This window comes from Python bivittatus, unplaced genomic scaffold, assembly GCF_059951505.1.
Source record: "Python bivittatus isolate LINGU-HERP-01145 unplaced genomic scaffold, Pbiv_v1 ctg000670_np1212, whole genome shotgun sequence".
In the NCBI taxonomy this organism is placed as follows: Eukaryota; Metazoa; Chordata; class Lepidosauria; order Squamata; family Pythonidae; genus Python; species Python bivittatus.
The window spans coordinates 1,658,490-1,680,400 of record NW_028277094.1 but is presented as its reverse complement, the minus strand read 5'-3'; the positions used below and the strand labels follow the sequence as shown (position 1 = coordinate 1,680,400).

Genomic DNA, 21,911 nt, shown 5'->3' with positions numbered 1-21,911 from the left:
CCCCCCACTTCTTTATTTAAAATTGCCAACCTATCAAAGCTTCTTTTCATTTTATAAAATAAATGGCCATCAGGGCTTCTTCACCATAATTAAAACTTTGCTTTTGTACAAGGTGTCACAATGATTGTCAGAGTTCATTAGTGACAAGCTGGTTGTTCCTTTTCAAAGTTCAGGACAACACTCCACCCCCCTTCCAAATAGCATCATTTGGAATCGGGCAAATTTATTTCTCGAGCCTCACTGTTTGAGCACGCTTTTTTGGCAGACTCAACTTTTTAATTCTCTTCAAAGCCTTAATATTTTAAAGCAATGGCAGCTTTTTCGATTGCTTTCTTTGTGGCAAATGGAGCCTGCCTCGTACAGTGAATCAATTATTTACTATCACCACAATTCGGTCAGTACATTTATCAGGTGCTTTGCTCCGAAAACTCGGAAAAGGCGTGCAGAAACCTTCTCGCTTGTGCCATAACACATAAAAACCAAAGAAAAGAAAACACTCATCACAGTAAAAGCAACATACGGGTCTGGGGGTCAGGAGCTGGGGAGGAGGTCACAAGCAGCTCAGGGAGGATAGAGAAGTACAGCAATTGCCTTGAAGAAGGAATTTAGGGGCAGTTATGTCAACACCAGCTTAACCCTGAAAATGAAGAAGATGAAAGCCCCACGAGGTAGACCAGACCCTAAAATCAACTCCACAGCAAGACTAGAGCTATACTTTATTGGAGGCTATAATAACAGAATCTTGCAAGAATGATTAACCTCTTCCTCCCCTCCCTATTATACCCCAGTGAGTTAGGGAGGGACCAACCTGAGTCTCTTAACACTACCCCTGTTCTCAGGACTTAAAGAACATTCTTCTTCTTTTTGCTCGCAAAGCAGCTTCTGAATATTTGCTTCAAGGCTACCTCCCTGGCTCTCAACAGAAGGAGTGAGAAAGAAACTCAAGATTTCTCTGCCTTGAGTCTCTTGTGCATAAAAGGGGAAGAGAGAATCTTTGTTAAGCTTTCAAGACTCTGTTATTATACCCAATAACAATAAAGTAGAGTTCCAGAGATCCCCATGGAGTCTGTTTCCTGACCTGGCCTACCTCAAGGGACTGATGACTGTGTGAGTGTGTCACAGTTTTTTTAAAAACAGGCAAAAAAAGCACCATCAAAACTTGCCTTGGTCTTTGCTTCCTGCCTTTGTCTGAACAAACCAGCTGTAAGTAAGTTTTAGATAGCTTTGCTTGATCAAGTCCTCAGTGGACAGTTGTCGTATCTTTAAGTTTGAGACCTTCTGTGATACACAAGTGGTATATTTATTTCTTCTCCCACCCTATCCCAGTAAAATTGCTGGTTTTAGGCAGGGGACGGGGATTAAAAAAAAAATCCATTTATTATTGGAGGGGACTGTGGTATCTCAAAGTCTGGGAACCACTGCTCCAATCTTAGATTTCCAGAGGACACATGAAACTTAAGATATAAAGGAAGACTAAGAATTACAGGAAGGCGGGCATCTTTGTGCCTCCGAACACTACCCTGTACTATTTTAAGTTACTCTCTTAAATAAAAGATACGTGTATGCTTCAGCATTATATTTATTTCAATAAAGCTTCTGTGCTCCTGCCCCCAAGGCAACACTGGCATTCTTAGGAAAGTAGAAAGTTGATGCAGCCCAAGATTTTGCTTGGAAATCTGCTCACCTCCCCCTGCAAAAAGAAAAAGAAAAAAAATGCGGCGGGGGGAGAGCATTTGGGAGACTTAGAGGGAGTAAGCTCACCAGTTTATCATTTGGGAAAAGTGGTAGGCTGAACCCGTCATGGGAGTCACTGAATAAAAATAATCCAACCCACACCAACCATTCTGGGAGAAGAGCCATATGTTCTCAAACACCAAATGTAATAATTGGCACAAAGGGGATGCTAATTCTGGGCTATATTCTCCTAAGAAGGATTATCACAATCTAGAGCAGTGTTTCTCAACCTTGGCAACTTTCAGATGGGTGGACTTCAACTCCCAGAAATCCCCAGCCAGCCATGGCTGGCTGGGGAATTCTGGGAGTTGAAGTCCACCCATCTGAAAGTTGCCAAGGTTGAGAAACATTGTTCTAGAGAAACCATCCTGACCCCTTCCTCAACTAGGGAAGGAACTGTTGCAGATTGCTTGGATTAAATAGCAGGTCTGAAGGGCTGCTTCACATGAACCTTTGTCAGAGTAACTCCTTTGAAGCTTTGCACAGCTGGTGGCAGCTCGGAGCCAACCCTGTTGATCTCGAAGACGTTGAGCAGATGGGAGCTGGTTTCGTTCTCAGATGGGGAATCCCAGGGCTATCTGTCTGGAAGCCCCACATATTCCAGAAAATGGCAACGACAAACCCCTTCTGAACTGGGGCCACGAAAACTACATGGACACGTCCATCACTCAAGCTCAATTCAGAGATTTCACTTCCTTTTTACGCAAAACATATTCAGAATAAATAGCCCACTTTAAAACAAACTAATCTGATGGTAAACACTAAAGAGAAGATACAAGACTCATGGATGAAAAAGTGTTGGTGTCCTCTGCCTCCCAGTAGCTATAACGCAGTGTTGTCCAAACCTGGCCACTTTAAGACGAGTGGACTTCAACTCCCAGAATTCAATTCTGGGAGTTGAAGTCCACTCGTCTTAAAGTGGCCAAGTTTGGACAACACTGCTATAAAGTCTTGCATTGGTTGTTAGCGTCACCCAGAGCTTTTCTGCCCACATTTTTTAAAACCCTGCCTCTGTTGCTCAGTTACAGCCACAGACCTCAAATGCCACCCTTGGTGGCACCGTTAACCTGGGCAGGGAATGGCTTTGAATCATTCCATATGTTGAGGTTCCTATCAGCTTCAGAAGGTTGGCTGGAAATAGCCAGATGTGCACCACAATCTGGCTTAATATAAAAACACCTTCTCCAACTTAATTTTACTGAAATGTTAACAATCAGGACAAACTATGGGTGGTTCAGGAATAGGGGAATAATTATTCTAAGAGATGAAAGGGATGGACTTTAAAGGGGAACTGAAATCTATCTGTTTTAAGGAAATGTTGATTGCTAAGGAGACAGTGAAAATGTTAATCTTTCTGAGATTTCTCTGTCTCTCTGTCTCTCTCTCACACACACACACACACACAGAGGTTGTACCAAACATCAGGCCCCATAGACCAGTCACAATATGTTTTATTAAATTTTTTTCCCCCCGGAGAAAATGTTTCTGTACTTAGGAATGTTCAAAGGTCATGCGTTAAACATGCAAGAAAGGGTTTAGAAGAAGATGGCAACCCATTCAAACATTTAATTTAATTTTTCTAATACATTATCTGTGGGGCCTGACTTTTGGTACACCCTCTGTGTGTATGTATGTATGTGTATATATGTATGCATGTGTGTGTATATATATGTCTGTGTGTGCACATGTCTTAGTATTTGTCCTGTTTGTCAGTGCTTGTTTTGCAGAGTGCTCACTGCAGTTCTTACAGCAAAGCTATCCATGCATGCTGCAATAAGTTTTTTCTTTTTAATAAATATATATTTATTTTTTTAGTTTTATTTTTCAGCTGGCTCGTTGCAGAGCCTGACACTGATTAGGGCTGAGAAGGAGTGATTGGTCCAAGGTCACCCAGATGGCCTTCCTGACTAAGTTAGGCCTAGAACTAAGTCTTCCCACTTCCCACAGCACCTTCACCAAGGCATCAAACCGGTTCTGATACACCCACACATGTGTACATACATACAGATATAGAACCATCAACAACTGATCGATCCCTGAAAAGCTTTGCTGGCATAATGGTCCTCTAATGGCTTTCAAATAATCTGTTTTCTACTGCTTTTTTTCCAGGAGAAATAAGAACAAACATGGTTAGGCCACCAGACAGCAAAAGACAGAATTGTACCAAGTGCCTCATCTTGCTCCGAACGATTTAGAAAAAGAAAATAACAAAAGCCACAGAGAATGGCAGTTACAAGTAAATAGACTGCCTTTTCCCAGCAATGAAATAGTTGCATGTCCTCTGAGCATGAAATATTTATATAAAAGCCATGAGAAAGAACAAAGCTGACTCAGGGAACATAGCAGAGGATCAGCCTGCTATGACAACTGTGGATTCCAGCGCATCTCTCTTGAAGGTGTAGAAGAGACAATTGGGTCAGCATTTCCAGGAGAAAAGCCTGAGGCCAGCATAGGAGAGGACAAGCTGAGGGGGTAGGCGACCCTTTTGGGTTCAGTCTATATCTGGAACAGGGTTTCTCTACCTTAGGAACTCTAAGATGTGTAGACTTCAACTCCCAGGCTGGCTGGGGAATTCTGGGAGTTGAAGTCCACACATCTTAGAGTTGTCAAGGTTGAGAAACACTGATCTGGAACGTTGATAGTAGATGGTGGAGGCACCCACAAAACAGAAGGCTAGCCTAGTAACAAAAGGGCTGCTGACCGAAGACATAGCAACACCTATTTATTGTTGGTAAGCCAGCTTCACCTACTCAGATGTTATCCATCAATCCTTGTAGGCACTGATACAAGTGAATATGAAATTGAGATTGGCCCTTAGCTCTAACAGCTTCTCATCATTTTCTTCAACTGGATGAAAAACCAAGTTGGCTTTCTGACTGGCAAGAACTCTCCAAGATTTTGAGACCCTGGTCTCTTTCCCATACACTTTATCACCGACCAGTGGCTCTTTCCTCCAACAGTGGCATTCTAGAACCAATGCCATCTACTGTGCCCTTGGGTGCACCATCTTGGAAGCATCCTCACTATATTCCCAACAATAAAAAGACACAATCTTCATCTGTCACAATTAATCCAATCACTATTAAAATCTTACAGATGTCTCGACTCCACACTGTGAAGTAAGTAGCATATTAAGAAAGCGCGTCCAAAGCATTTACACTGGACAGCTTCGTGATTATTTTGCTTAGATCCTGCAAACCTTTCTCCACCGCTGCAGATACAATTTGTTTATCTTTGGATATGCTAGTTACTCTCTATAAGTACAAATGGTCTACCACTGGATTACGTTACTAGACATCTTAGTCAACGGTCACGTGGTCCCTCCATCCTGTCTGTTGCTATCTCCTTCTGAGTTCTGGAGATTCAGTAGGTTAGGGGGAAAAAAACCCCAGAAATAAAACAATAACAAACCATAAAAACAGTCTCACAATGGGGAAAAACACAATCACCTGAGTAGCAGAATTCATAATTTGGTTTGACTCCTGAAAACTGCCAGAGCAGTGTCTGTTCCAAGCGATAAATCCCAGCGTTGCCAACTTGAGATTGTTTGGTTGCATTGCTAGCACGAACACATCAAAAACAACTTTGTCAAGGGAGACAGCAGCTTTTGGCAGCCAGGAGACTAAAAAATCATAAGTTTTCATTGCGGCTAGCAAGAAACACATTTTTCTTTTTAAAAAAAACCCAGAAAAATGTGAAATTCAGTCTTCCACAAAAGAAGCCGTGTCATGAGAAAACTTGGGACGCCGAAAAGTTCTGTAAATGCTGCATTTTCAATATTGGATTGTCACTCTTCATTCATTCTCTGACAAGGCTGTCAGTCAAATGACAATCTAGTTTTGTTAAGAGGGTAACCAAAGATCAAAGCAATGATATTGCTGAGTTAACATTATCTTCCCAGAGATAACGACCCCAAGACTTTCATACAGTGCACTGATATTAACTTTGCTTGAGTTCATTCTTCTTGGGCAAATAACCCAACCCCACGTTGTTTAGACGTCTTTCTAGGTACTCTCGTCTAACATCAAGGCATCTGTTCCTCTGCTCCTCCCAGATGCTGTCTTTGCACGGTGGCCAACCAGCCAGCCTAGCAGTCAAAGAAACCAATGTCAATTAAAACGGGGAGGGGGGAAGAGACAATGAGACATTTCCCCTTTCTGCTCGCCCTCTCCCCCTCGCTCTGTGCCTCTTTTGTGAAATATATTGAATGTCTTTTACTCAATAACAATAGTTAGGCAATAAAAAGATGAGTGAGCAAAAATGCGGTATATCATCATTTTGTTCGTGACTTTAGCCCAATGGCAAATGAAAGTCATCCAGAATCAATTCCAAGAAGCTAATAAATTCTACCAATGAAAGCAGGGAAAATATAACTTTTGCAACCTCATCACCCACCTGATTTGTAAGCAAAGCCTGCTCTCTGCTCTATGTCACCTACACTTTTACTTCCAAGTGAGTAATATAACATTTCTACACAGCTTATATTCAGAGGCTAAACATATTTATATCTTCTTTCTGGAAATGTATGTCCAACTAATATCGTAGTAAAAATAAAAATGTTTCACCAGCAGGGAACAATCATGCTGATTGCTATCAGTTGTTTCTCTAAGGAAGGATGACAGAGAAGCAGGTCTTCATTCAAGGACACACAAGCAATTTCTAGATCTTTACAAGTGCTGCAAAGATCTTTGGGATTGCTCTTACAAGAGGCAGCTATACGATGTTATTTCTGCAGAATGGGCTCACAAAATTATGCCTTTGCAAATAGGAATGGTCTCGTATACCCAATGGTCTGGTTCAGGCTGCACAATTGCAAAGTTTGATTCAAATGATTTCTTCTGATGCATGCTGTGGGAAGTTTCTCCTTTATTTCTTGATCTGTAGTAAGTAGATTTGTTAAGCTACCCAGCCCTTGGCTGATCTTGAAAAAAAGTAATAGGGTTTATATTGGGATAGGAAATTACCAGAGAATCTCAGGTCTGTAGGCTAGACTGGGAAATCAGAAAAATACTCCTTAAGAAGACAATTGACAAGTACTTCTATACTGTTACCCAGAATATCATATGGAGGAAGAAGACTTCATACATCACTAAAGGCATCAGGAGTCTCATTTGATACAAAGGAGGGCTCAGTTGCTGTAATTATTGCAAGACGGGTCAAAACTGGACACCTTGTTTAAACTGTGGTTTCTGGTTTTGACTTAAAAATAAACAAATGGTTTGCACAAACTGCAATTTACCCACATTTGTGGTCAATGGGATAAATGTGGGTAAAGTCTCACGTTTGTGATGTTGCACAGAGACACATTTTTCTTGCCTCCAACTTCTTCCATATTACATACGCTGTTGGTAGTGGTGTGCGGGGGGGGGGGAATCTGGTTCTCTTTTCTACTAGTGCTTATTTTGTTTGATGAAAGGAAATGCGCCTTCCAATTTCTTTCAAAGGAGAAAAATTAGTGTCGCATTTTAAAACTGATTTAGTTAGCAGGGGGCCAACTTATGTGTCTCTCTGTGCATTAATGTCCTACTTTTCATTATACAATCACCTCACCAGCAATCTACAACGTTCCTGATTTCCCACATTTCAAATAAATTCCAAGGGAAGATATAAAAGAACTCCTCCTATTTTTCCCCAAATGGTGAAATGTGGATAGCCATAGACTCCTCAAAAGACCTGGAAAATGTGCAACAGAAAAAAAAAAACTTGAAGCATTCTCCACCAGTTCCAATAATAACCTTTAAACCACCACAAATTTTCAAATTTCAAAAACAAATTTTCAAGCATTTTGAAAATAAGATAGAAAACCTGAAGCCATTTTTTTTAAAAAAAGGGGGGCGAGAGAGAAACCTTTGAAAATTTGCAACACAGAACCACTGAAGCTTGAATTTAATTTTTACTTTCGTGTACTGTATTTTGTAAGGAACTCAAGGTACTTCACAATGGAGACGCACTGGACAATTACTGTGGACCAGAAAGCCATAGGATAAATGAAGTCATCATCATTATTAACAAAAGTGTGCCAAAGTCATTTATTAGATATAACCCCAAAAGTGACAGGATGATTTCAATTTGTGTTTAATACTCCCCATAGGTAATTGGAATGCTACAATCCGAAGTAAAGAATATCTGGAATAATGGGAAAATTTGTCCTTGGTGTATGAAACTAAGCAGGAGACAGACTATTATAGTTTTGCCAAGAAAAATCAACTTTTATAAGAAATGCTTTCCTCCAGCGACCTAAAGACAACCTTATACATGGGCTTCACCAGATGGACAACATCAAAATCAGATGGACTGTATGCCAACAAAGATGGAGAAGTTCTACTCAGTCAGCAAAACCAAGATCTGACTACAAGCCTGCACAATTACAACTTAAAACAAATAAAAGCATCAGACAAGATATGATTTCAGCAGTAAACTGTATCATTATGTGGTGAAAGTAAAGAGTAGATTTAATAGTTAGATTTGATAAACAGAGTGCCTGAAGACCTCTGGACTGAAATCAGTGGCGTAATCTTCTCAAATGCTGAAAGTGAAAGGCAAAGCAGTTGTCTGGAGACACATTGAAAACAGCTGAAGAACAGGAAACAGACTGCATTTGCCCATCTCATTGCTGAATTCCAGAGAAAAACAAGAAATTATATCTAAATAAGCAACACAAAGAATCTGTGGACAAAAATTGAATGAGAAGGACAAGAGCTTTATTTTAAAAAATTACAGAAATCAAGGGAACCAGTGCAATAAAAGAATGCAAATATCTATGGGGGAAAGAAGCTAGAAAGAAAATATTTTAGGGCAAATCTCGACAACTGTCTGGGAGAAACCCTGGGAGAAATCTTGACAACTATCTGAAGGACACAGATCTCTCACTTTCTCAACATATTGTCAAGCCCATGGTTTTTCTCAGTTTTAACATATGGCTGTGAAAGCTGGATCATCAGAAAGGCCAAACAAAGAAAACACGTTGTATTTGAATTGCGGGGGGTGCTGGAGAAAGTTGTTGAGACTAACCTGAACCAGAAAAACAAACAGTTCAGTATTAGATGAAGTAAAACTAGTGAATCAGTAATAATGAATACAAAGCTTAGATATTTTGGACATATAATGCAAAAACAACAGTGCCTGGAGAAGACCCTCATGCTTAGAAAAATTGGAGCCAAACAAAAAAGAGATGGAGAAAAAACAAAATGGCCGGAAACTGATGCCATGAGCACGAACTTACAAAAACTCCAAGAAGCAGTTAAAAGCAGAGACTCCTGACAAAGTAAAGTCCATCAGGTTTGAAGTCAATTAACAACTGAAATACCACAAAGATGCTCAACTTACTTTATTTAGTACTTTTTATCTTCCGAGTTAATCCTCACAAGAACTGTGTGTGGTAGGTTGAGGGCAAAGGACTGGCTTAGAGTTGCTCCAGTGATCTTCAAAACTATATGGGAATTTCAAGTAAGACCTTCTTTGTCTTTGTCTGGCAACCCATACTTTCGTCTACGTGTTGACATTATTCCTTTGATTTAACACAGCACAACCATTTCTGCAAATCAGTCTAAAATCTGTGAAGGTGAAAACCCTCAACCCCAGAGATCTGATCGCTCCTCCTAATAGTATTGAAAAACATTCTAGTTTATGTTTTGTATTGATTGAAGCAGGGCAAAATCTTGCAATGCCTCCCAATAACTCAACTTACTTTAGGACATCAAAGATGCACCTCAGGTTTTGCATGTGAATTATGGGATTTGCTGACTGGCTGGGTGCAAATTAGCCATCTTGTATCCACAATGCAGCATCAATACTCTCTCTTTTTCTTGATGTGTTTCACAAGAAACTTGAAAGAGAACCTTGAATCTCTTTCTTTGCTTCTATGCCCCTAATGCTTTCATTTGGCATCCTTCTGACACCTAGCTAAACGCTGAATGTTTGCAGTTAGAGGTAATAATTGAAAATGGGGAGCATTATCCTGTCAAATTAACCCCAAAATCACCTTCAGCAACAGTGTAGATAAAGGGTATGCAGGCTGAACTCTCAGTTAAGATAGACAATTTTACCTTCACCCCTACCCTTTTAATAATTTTGTCCCGTGGCCAATTAAATTCTTCTTACTGAATTAATTGCTAGGGAAACAACCAGCCACTTCCCACGTAAAAGTTAGGGATCAAGATCTTTAGCTAGGCTTCTAAGTTTACTGTCAGCTAGGTCTGAAGCACCAGGTCACTTTTGCTTAATGAGGAGGGTTTTGTTTTGTGTTTTTTTGAGAGAGAACAAAAAACTGCTCCCGATTTCACAAATGCTAAAAGCCTCAACATCCAAAAAGAATATTTATTTCTAAGTGCTTTCTACAACTAGAGACGCAGCCAGCAGGATAACAGAGCTTTTAGAAAAGCTATGGAAAAAGTCAACAATAACAACATTTTGCTGATAACTAAAAGGACAATAAAGAGGGGACCTGGATAGAATTGGGGGGGTCATCATTGAGAAGGTAAAAAGGGAAAACTGATTACTCATTATTAAATTCTCAGGGGTAGCAGCTGAGTATCTATTTTGATCATCCAGGTCCTTTTTTTAGCTAGGCAGCTTATTACTGATATTATTCATTCTTATGGATGGCCTTCTGCCCAACATTCTGCTGTTATACGATGGAGGATAAATATTTTAATATTCAAAAATAAACCAGAAACAAATTGACAATTAAAGCTTATAACCTTAAAGGCTAACTGCATTTTTATCAGCTTGCACCACATTTTGGTTGGAATGAAACCTTAAAATATCTGCTCCCCTTTTCCATCTGCTAGTCCCCAGGGTTTAGCCTGTTGCAAAGGTACTCTATGACTTCTCTTCGCCTGCCTTATGAAAAACAAAAGACATATGCTGATAGATTTGTCTGTGATGCCTGATTCGTCTTGGACAATCTGCTGTGGGGTAGCACATGAAACAGCACATGGCGTCCAGCATCAATAGGATTTTTTTTTAAAAAAAAGCGATTACATTCCCAAGCCAAAACACTGATCTCTTCTGATCTTGACTCATGAATTTTCACTCCTCGCTCAAAAAAAATGGAACTGGTTCATCTGAAAGAGGGTTATTAACCCCCCTCCACCTTCCAAAAACGATTTCCAAAGTTTTTGAAAGCAGCGGTAACAGATGCTAGGACAGCTGAAAGTAGAATTAAAAATGGCAATATTGCGCAACGTAATGCTTTAAAACAAACACGGACATGGAGAGAAAGAAATTGGTGCCAGCCAAATATTTTGAATGGAAAGAGGACTTCCAGAAATTAGCATACCGTTTTTTGTCCTTCATATAATAACAACTTATGTCCACATTCAAACAGGCCTTTAACTTAACAATATTTTGTGTTGGCACAAATATATTCTTCTACTCTCAGTCTTAAAATAAACTAACTAGGGAAATAATTCGGTCTCAGCCCTCCACAAGGCTAACACAAATTGTTCTTCCTCGCCAAACCAATCAACCTGGCATCTGTTTCACACAATTACCAAAATTCTTCCCACAAAGGCACTCCAGCATTCCACGTTTTCATCCAAAATCAATGTACTTTGTTATTCCCCTCCTCCCTTTTCACTTTGTGCACTCTGGTTGCAGAGAAAGAGAATTTCCAATCGATTAGGTATATTTGTTTAATTGGGCTAGTACCAGGCAGAAACAAAAATCTTCAGCATTGTTTTTCCACCAATTGTCATTATGAAAGGGAATTTCCAAAAAGAATGGCAGAGAAATACACATGAGTGCAAGATCCCACGATCTGCAACTTTTCTGGCTTCCTAGGCCAACAGAGACCCACCACAAGAAGCAACTCTTCCTATGGGCTTTTTTTCCATCCCCAAATTGTGAACTGGCGATGGTTAGTCAGGGTGGTTTCTGCCCCCTCCAATGACCCCAAAACAATCACAAAATCAAAAAATCCCCCAGAGAATGCTTAAGTAAAATTTCAAGCACCTTCAAAGTAAAGTGGAAAAACAGAAGACACTTTCCCTGAAGGAAACAGAAAAACACCTCCATCCAATTGCAAGCCAGATTTCAGCACAGGATTCATTTAAGCAAAGTCAGCAGAATTTTCTGGGGCCTACATTTAATTCTTGTGTGTTTGTGTGTGTACACCTTCGAGTCAGTTTTGACTTCTGGTGACTGCCTGGACAAACCCAGGCAGTTTTTTTGGCAAGTTTTCAGAAGTGGTTTGCCCTTGCCTCCTTCCTAGGGCTGAGAGAAAGTAACTGGCCCAGGGTCACCCAGCTGGCTTCGTGCCTAAGATGGGACTAGAACTCACGGTCTCCTGGTTTCTAGCCTGGTGCCTTAACCACTACACCAGACTGGCTTTCATACATTTATTATACCATGCACTTCTTATACAGTATTTCAATACAACAGGGTTATAAAGTATTCTGAGAAAGAAGCATATTGGTTGTAATGGGTTACTATCACTTGGTCTACCTGTCTGATGCTGGTAAACACACATTAATGTGCTTTAGGTGGCAGCATCTAGTTCAACGTGGCTGATCTTCAAACAACATAAGCAAGATTGGATTTGCTTGGTAGGTGGATGAGAGACCACTAGGATATCTCTGGGGGAGATGGGTGGCATATATATTTAATAATAATAATAATAATAATAATAATAATAATAAATCCATCCATCCATCCATCCATCCATCCATCCATCCATCCATCCATCCATCCATCCATCCATCCATCCCAGGGCTGCAAGTTAGACTTTGATTGACTGATGATGTGCCATCAAGTTGTTTTTGACTCCTAGTGACCACATAGATAGATTTTCTCCAGCAAGTTATACTAGGAATCAATTTCAAAATTCACCACTCCTGAATTCCCAGCCATGGCCAGCCAAGTACAGTACTGCTGTAACTGCAACTCTAAAACAGCTTGCCCACTTTTATTTTTGCAGCCCTTTTCAGTACCCACAAAAATGTCTCTGTGTCTGTTTTGACAGAATGTGAATCTTTTCAAAGCAGGGAGTGCAGACAAAGCATCTGGACCCTTTCTCATTTTTCCTGGGTTAGACCCTGAGCATTCTTGATGAAGGAAAGCTAGTAGACTTTTGACATGGGGCAAAAGGTTAGCTCGGGTCTGTGTGAAGTGAAAGAGATGGGCACGCAGAAATAGCCAAGAACGGCTTCCGAAAGAGCACAGGTGTAGTAGCACAGGTGTTTTAAGGATTTAAGGTGGGATGTTTTGGACACAGTCCAAAGCAACTTTTCAAAGGACTTGCATGTCCCAAAGGGATTGTAATTCAGGCAAAGTAGCGAATTTTTCAATTTTTCAGTCTTGCCCTGGCAGAACAACCCCAAAGAGGGGAGCACCCTAGAACTCTGTGGGAAGACCTACATTTTGTCTTCTACCTGCATAGGGACAAAATCACATCCTCCACCTTTATAACGTCTTGCGGAAAGATCTACCAATGCTTAGCTACTCTAGGGTACTTACCACAGATGATCGATTGTGGCACTATTCCAGGGCAAGCCCTGTAAATTACTTGGAGGGGTAGGTGTTCATCCCCCACCCCTGAGCCTGCCACTAGAACATACTTTCAATAATTTGCTCAATCTCTGAAAAACTTCGAGTTACAGCAAAGCTGGCAGTTTATGGTTCACAGAGCTATAAATCATTTTTAAAATCATGATGATATTACTGATACCAGATGTGAAAACATATGTTTACCCTGCCTGTGTAAACTGCTGACTTGCCATACTTAATAAATGTCGATACTTTTGTGTTAACTACATACCCCCTCAATAATGAGTTCCTAAATCCTTAATGATGATGATGATATCAACATCATCATTATCATCATCAATATTGACCCTAGTAAAGACAAAGTGCTAGAGTCTGAAAAATTCAGAGTTTGAGGTTCATGTAAAGCAGAGACACTTAACTTATTTTGGAAAAAGGGCCCATTTTGCCAATTGGGAGTCATGCTGAGGGCCACACCTCAAATCAGTAATTGTGGCCAAGAGAAGATTAAAATTTAAACTCTCTTAGCTGGTATCTACCGCCAGAGAAGAGATGAGGGACTTGTTTTGGAAGGTGATGGACACATCCTTGAGAGAGATGGTAATGTCACTGGCCTTGAAAGAGGTGATGGTGAAGCTCAACCCAGCTGTGTTGAACAACTATTACCTTGTCTTCAATCTCCCCTTTTCAGCAAAGGTGTGGGTGCAACAACTACACAGGGGCCTGGAAGAAGTGAATTATCTGGCTCCCTTCTGTTTGGGGGTTGAAACCTGAGCAATGGATGGAGACTGCACTAGGCACTCTTGTGGAGAACATGCAATGAGTCTGGGATGGGAGTAGCGTGTTCCTCCATGCCCAACTGGGCCTCTCAGTGGATTTGATACCATCTATCATGGCATTCTTATGCACTACCTATGGGAGGTGGGAGTCAGAGGCAGTGGTTCTGCTTCTTTCTGAGTAGTGAAGCAGTGAAGTAAAGATGGAATATTTAGGTCCTTGAACATAGGGTGCCTTAAGGCTCAGCTTTCCCTTATTCTCTGAAACATCCCTGTAGTGGAATCCACTGATTTAGGATGAGTATCATCAATATGTGATTACATCCAGTTAGATATCTCTCCTCCAGGCCAAGCAGAAGATGCAAAGGTGGTGCTGACCCAGTGCCTGGAGACTGCGAGGAACCAGAAGGGATGGAAGAGCCTCACAATGAATCCCAGCAAGAGAGAGTTACTGTTTGTGCAGAAGCCTTTTGTTGCCAACGGAATTCCACCTATTGCCCTCCCCTTGAAACAGCTGGTGCACCCCCTGGGAATTCTCCTAAGTACACAGCTCTTGCTAGAGCAGCAGGTGAAGGTCACAGCCAGGAGAACCTTTGGCCAGCTTTGTGTTCTTTCCAGGACCAGGAGGCACTGAGAACAGTGATTCATACCACTGTTGCCTCCTGGTTAGACTACTGCAATTTGCTTTACATGGGACTGACTTTAAAGATGATCTGGAAGCTACCATTGGTACAAAATGTAACTGCCCTCCTGCTGACCAGCGGTAACTTTCAGAAGAATAATACCTATGTTCAGGGAGCTGCTCTGGTTGCCACTAAGTTCCTAACCCAATACAAACGGTGGGCCATCCATCCATCCATCCATCCATCCATCCATCCATCCATCCATTGCTTGAATCTGGTAGGACTCTAAACAGAGCACAGCAAAATGAAGATCACAATTAAAAGGAAATACCAATACAAGAAAATCAGTAATCATCACATTTTTCCATTCTGGAACCAATATTTCTAGGAATGATTCTATTTCCTTCTGGAAAAGCCAGGTCTTAACAAGTCTCTGGAAGGCCATCAGAGTGGGATCCACCCTTTCCTTCTATTCCAGAGAAGGGGAATGCCCAATCTGTATCCTCTCCTTTTTCACCTGATAAATGGGGACCCTTAGCTGACATCCTCTCTCCACCTGGACTGGCAGGCAGAATCCATCACCTATAAAACTCTTAAGGTAGAGCACCATCTATTTCAAGTCAGCATGGATTAGCTGGGAGGTGCTGTTGTGAGTAGGTTGGGAACCCATCGGATGTCCTTCTCAGTTGCAGCACTCTCATGTTGGAACAGCTTTCTTCCCAAAACTAGGATGGCCTCCCCAATTGATGACATTCAGGAAGTCAGTTAAAATGGTGCTTCTCAGGGAGCACAGCCCCATTCCTATGATACCAATGGATTTTTATCTGTTTTATTGTTTAATGGTTTTACAAGCCACCTTGAATCAAAGGAATAGAGGAGGTAAAATGCATGTAATCAATCAATCAATCAATCAGCAATTTAATTTACATTCAAAAGTGCAAGATGCAGGATACAATTAATGCAAACGCATTATTAAAATTAGTTCATTATATTAATGTAAATTCAATTCATTGCAAATGCAAGATACAATTAATGCAAAGTACACTCAAAGAAACAGAGCAACTTACTGAAGCCGCAACACAGATGCGATCACCTCTTATGCATTTCTGAATTGACAGACGATTTGATAGATGGAGTGTGAATCTATTTTTGCCATAATGATTAGCATTATTCTGTAGACTTAATCTGAATCAGCAAAACTGGATGTTACGGAAAGCCTGAGATATGTTCAAGAATGCAATTTTCTGCCAACTACCTGAGTCATAATCAAGTATGCAAGACTTAAGCCATCTTGAGTATGCACAATAACAGTGTTTTTTACCCATTCATATAGACTACAAAGCAATTTACTATCAATGTTTTAAAGCCGGGTTCAGTGGGGCTTACTCACTGAATCTTATTTACTAGGGTTTATAAGACAAAAGCATACGTTTACATCATTGTTATAGTCACAGCACTGATCTATAAAAGTCAAAGAGCTTTGTCAAAACCAGGATTAAATTCTGGTACCAGGATCCAACCAGTAAGTTACTGCCAACAGTCATTTGGGAGTCAGGTGGCCTCTAAGACTTACAAATAAATAAATGCTGAAGATAACTGAGTGAAAGAACTAAGTTTCTGAGCACAGAATGAATAACAAGCAGGACTTTTCCCATGTACTAACCCAATGAAATTCTATCAGATGTGGGATCACAGGGTGGGACTTTGAGACAGAAAGTGAGATTATCCTTTTGCTGCTCAGAGAAATATATTTGGTGTCTAGGATAATAACAACAAATCTGTTCATTATGTTTTCTAAGTGTTGGACCACTAAAGAACTTTCGACAGCAAGGGAAGATGGAATTTACTACCCCCACTCCAGATCCATTTAATTGTAGATCAAGAATTTGGTTTGACTTTATTTAGCCACCCAACAGAGTATGGGGCGGCAATAAGGTAAATAAAGAATAACAGAAATAAAGAACTCACTATTATTCTCAAGGTTTATTTTGAGAATATTTTGCTATTATTTCCCCAAATCCTCCAGGAACTAGAAATTTCTACAAGGTCTCCAAAAGTAGCCCAGCGTCTCAATTTTAGCTTCCTCCAGATCAGTGGCACTATCTCCCTTTTGCGTGTCCCCTCCCTGCAAAAAGCCAGTAAAATGTGAGATGATTTTTGTATCAGTGTCTAGATTTTGAAATTATAATCCTATCTCCCTCAGCCTCTCAGGATTCTCATTTTTAACCTAGACCTTTACCTAGAACCTAGGACCTTCACCCAAAACCTAGGACCTTCACCTAGAACCTCACTCATAAATTCCTTATTAGGTTGATGATTTCTCTGCCACATTTACTTTCAAAAGGTGTTTAACTTGGAGGGCTGGATTAAGTCCTTTAGAAGAAGGAACATCAATGGCAATGTTGAGGGAGGGGTCAAGGATGTCCCCTCCACAGTCATATGGCAAAATACTGGAGCTGAATGCAAATATCACCCAATCCAAACCAATTTTCAAATTACATAATGCTGTAATTACTTCTGAAAGCAGACCTTCTGACTTCAACATATGGATATATAGCAGCAAAACAACTCTAAAAACCTTTTGGCATGACAAAAATAAGAGATGGAGTTACCTTTCTCCTTTGAGAGTTTTTTTGGGTTGGGTCCAGGTTCTTGATCTACCAGTTCTCCTTCCCTAATATTTGACAACATACCTAAAAGAAAATTGGAGGTTGCAGGGGAGGGAGAGAAATAAGCATCAAATGTATTACAATTTTTTTTAAAAAGTCTAATTAAGCACATACTGTACATCAGAAACTTTAAGCTTGAGACAATGGTTCAGGGACTGGAAATATATTTTACCACATTTCCTTCAGAGGAACTGCAATTTATAATACATATGTCACCCTTTTGCGACTAAAGGTTTATGGCTGTAGAGCCCAAAACCCTCTCCAGAATTGACCTCAATGGCATAGAAGTCTTGAAAAGGAATTTACACATCAGGTGCTCTGTTTCCCCTCTCCATAGATGGCATGACTTAACTAACCATGCCACAGCAAGATAAACTAGGACATCCAGTCATTCATTCATTCATTTACAATTTACATGGCTGCCAATTTTGTTATTGCAACTCCGGGTGGCTAACAAGAAATTAATACCAAAATCAAAAAAGCAATTCAATTAATTAAAAAAATTACAACCACACTCAATTTATCATGGGTCAGAGGTCCAAATCGATCATTCCATCTTGCAATCAATAAAAAACAGCAGCCAACAAACAGGGCTCAACTAAACCCTAGCCCAAATGTCTGAGTGAACAACCAGGTTTGTAGCACCATAAGAAAGATCAAAATGATGGGGGCCATCTGGACTTCATTAACAGTCACTGAAAAAACTGCAGTCATACTATACAGCAACAGACAACTCAAGACTTTTTCCTACCATGGCTTTTCTTCAACACATCCTGTATGGTTGAACTACTATAGGACAATATGGGGCTATGCGGGTTGGAAAATTGTGGGTCTCCAGCATTTTTCCATTTGCTTGAAATGCACAACTTGAAGAACAGCAGACATTCATATCAAATAGGACCATCCACATAGTTGGAGCTCCTGCTCATATGGAGGAATCTATACCCCAAAATGGGAACTTCTGATCATATTACATAATTCATAATATATAATCAGAACTTTTGAGCATATGGAGGAATCTATACCCTATGAATGGAGCTCCTGATTATAATGACAGAATCTACACAATAGGGTTGTGTAGTATTTTGGATTTATAGACAAAAAGGTACTTTGGAATACATGAGTACATACATGTAGCACCTGTTTGCAGCTCCTTAAAACAGGCACTTGCTTTTTCCCAAGTTGTATGCTTCCCTCCATAGGTGTAGGGCAATCCCCAGAAAAGCCCCATTTAATTTAAGGGCTGAGGTGCTCCATGTGTGCTCTCATGCACTCCAAAGTACCATTTAGCCTTTCAAGAACTCTACTACACTAGTGAGATCAGCTCTGCCTTCAGACCTTCGACATCTGTGAGAAGATCTCTAATGGTAGGTGAGAAAGACCTTGAGAAATAAGGGGAAGAGATGCTGCCTAGGGAATGGTCAGATAAGAGAGGGCATAGTCCACAGCTGCATAATGGATGGAGAAAGAGGCTCAGAAGGGACATTCCCTAACTTGTCAGGCTGTAAAGGAGATGATGGGAGATTTGTACTGTCAGGCTTGCAAGATTCTATTAAGGTAGCCTTACAATAAAGTAGAATTAGTTCATCTGGTCGTGTTTCCTGTCTGGTCTACCTGGGAAGTCCGACAAGATCAGAGAAGTGGAAGCAAATGAGTCCATAGAAGTCAAAGGGGGAACCAGAGGTTCAGTCCCAGCATTGGCCTTACATAAAATGAGAATGTGCATATAGCTGAAAAGGAGCAGAACTTTGAGAGAATTCTCCAAGGGATAATCAGGTTTGACAGCACAATGCAAAGAAAACCTAGAAGACAAGTTGTGGGTTTCCCCCCGAAAGGTTCAAATGAACTAATTAACAAAACTGATTCATCAAAATTACTTAGGATGAAAAATGCTTTTAATAGAGCAGAGAGTTTAAAAGAACAGGTGATTTTCTGTAATTCTTCTTCTTGCTTAATACAGCTAGCTAGATGGTTAACAATCAGAGCTGATGGATGAGAGCTCAGAAACGATCATCCGTCCTGTTGAGAGAACATTCTGAAAACAACAACACAACACCTGCAAAATCATGCAAATATAGTACCTTCATGAGTTTTGGATAGATTTATGTCTTTGTTGATTAAAATGTTGCATTCTTAACAGTTTATAGGTTATTTAAACCCAATTCTGATTACAGACATAAACAATCAATTACAGACACTGATTTGCTGGCATTTAAATATTTTAAAATATCAGTGCCAAATATGGCCAAATATTCTCCATTTCACCTTTTTCCACCATTTTCATAATTCTGTAATTTGGGGAATAGGGTCAGAAAGCTGCTAATTTCATTAACATTTGCTGGGAAGGGAGAGGGGCTTAGCATAATTTAAGATAACATCCTTTCTTAAACAAGCACAAGTCTTTCTGGATCTTTCAACTCATCCTAATGCAAATTGGAGACATGGGGCTGGGTGGTCTTTTCCCCAATATCTGGGAAGGAGTTACTGAATGAACATGCCAACAGGCAAAATGCTGTAAAGGGAAGAGTATGGATAGATGTTCAATGAAATCATATGTTTGAGAAAGCATAATGCAGGCATGGGTAACTGAGTACACGTATATGGGTGTGTAGGAGAAAGCACAGATTTGAACCATACAAGTAGTCCACATTTAGTGACCACCACTGGGACTGGCAACTCAGTCATTAAGTGAAGTGGTCACTTAAGTGAAATTGCGACTGTGCTTATGATCTTACTTCAGCTTTCCTTTGCTTTACTGACTGGCGAAGGTCGTAAATGTAAGGATTGGTCATTAAGTTACTTTTTCATCACCGTCATAACTGTGAATGGTCGCTAAACAAGGCACTTGCTAAACAAGGACTACCTGCACTCACTTTTCACTTTGCTCACATTGCTTGCTGGCATACCAAGTTCCTCACCTGATTTCTAAGGCAAACAGTGCATGTTCTTTGCCTTTATATGATCATATCGGTATACTGATACTGGCATACATCTGGTACATTTGCACTAATTCCACTCCAGTGCAGTTTCAGCACACAGTAGATTTAACTATGTTTCCTTGGGACAGGTCCCAATAGGTGTTACGCAAGCATCATTAATTTCTTAACCCGAATTATCAATGAAATGTTATAGCCACACACGCTATTTCCTTACTGTTTTCCTTTCTTTCACTTATACGCCGCCCACTCCTTTAGGCTGGAAGTATGTAAAACATTTCATTTTGAAGAATTTCAGGTATGACATTTTATAAAATGTCCTTTTTCAAGGATGGAACTCCAATCTTGAGGGTGAAACAGGCTGTTGTGTGTATTGTAGAATGCCTCTGTCTTAAGCGTAAGGTGCTTGCAAACCATTTGAAACAGCCTGGTTTGGATTCAAAACTTCAATGGGACATTGTGCGAAATTTCGTTCTCCAAAATGAAATATGAACAGCCTTACAAAACAGAATAAAAATGAAGTCTATTAAATGCTAAAACTTAACAGATCTAAAGACCAAAAACTAAGCTAAAACACCAGCATTAACAGGTCCAGGAAAATAAACATATTTCATCCCCTCCTAAGCCATAATGCGGAGATGGATGGTTTCAACTCCACTGGCAATTTATTGCATGACACGGAGCCCAGCATATATATGTTTGTTTCATTTCTCCCCTTCTTCCCCTCCCTGCCTATAATAATTTTCAGATATATGTTCACTGCCCACAATAATTTCTTTCCCCCATTTTCCACAGGGCTGTTCCTAAGTTCAAAACAGTCAACAGTGAAAGAGTACAAACCAATTCTGTCTGGTGTGTTGTCAACTTGGGATGGAGAACTTGAAACACTGCTGCTTTGATGTGAAGAGGCATGACTCCCGGGTCGTTGGCCCTCTTCTACAGATGGAGCAGGTGAAGGGCTGTCTTGAATCCTCTCCTTTAAAGAAAGAAGAAGATGGGTTTAAGCAATTGATTGTATTTATTTAGGGATTCAATTTGAAGGTGATCCAAACGATTCTCTATATGGACTTTCCAAACTAATTTGAAAAATGAAAAAGGCCTTTGCATCAGTTTGGGCGAGTTGGACCCTTCCATGTGTTTTTTTCCCCCAAACCAATTCAGAAGTCTGAATTGAATCAATTCAATTTGGATGTCCAAACAGAATCAGGCTGATTTTCTGAATGGGCTTGGGTTATCACATTGGATTGATACTTTCAATAAGACTGAAATGAATTGTACACCCTGAACACCCAACAGTCATCACTGCCAATCAACCTGAATGATCAGGGCACCTTTAGAGCATGCTATGATAACTTGTGATGCCAGAATAATAATCCACCAGAGTGGCCTTGGCAGAAAATCCAAAGAAGGTATGAGACAAGAGACAAGGAGAGCGAGAGTAGGTGAGGTGGCTCTCTTTTGAAATGACAGCCATTGTTTCTTGACAGTTGGATAACAGGTTATTTTTTTTCCATCTCTATATTGCAGTTCATTAGCAACCAGGCAATAGCTAAGGATGACCAACCCAATCACTCCCTGGGGGTGCAGGAATAAAGAAAATTAGATGAGACAACTGCTCCCTACAAAAGCAAGAAAGGAAATCAGCTTTAATTTTGTTTAACCTTGTGTCAGCCCTTCAAGATAGGCCAG

General features: G+C 40.3%; 1 protein-coding gene across 6 annotated transcripts in view; it reads right to left on the bottom strand.

The window, feature by feature from the left end:
* The window catches only part of DACH2 (dachshund family transcription factor 2), a 284,826-nt gene that overhangs the window by 29,790 nt on the left and 233,125 nt on the right, over window positions 1–21,911 (bottom strand). For all 6 annotated transcript variants that reach the window (XM_088151649.1, XM_088151653.1, XM_088151651.1 and 3 more), the window contains 2 exons: window positions 21,063–21,198; window positions 17,230–17,310 (listed from right to left, as the gene is read on the bottom strand). In XM_088151649.1, the coding sequence (XP_088007775.1) occupies window positions 17,230–17,310; window positions 21,063–21,198 (217 nt within the window). The remainder of the gene's footprint in view (window positions 1–17,229; window positions 17,311–21,062; window positions 21,199–21,911) is intronic.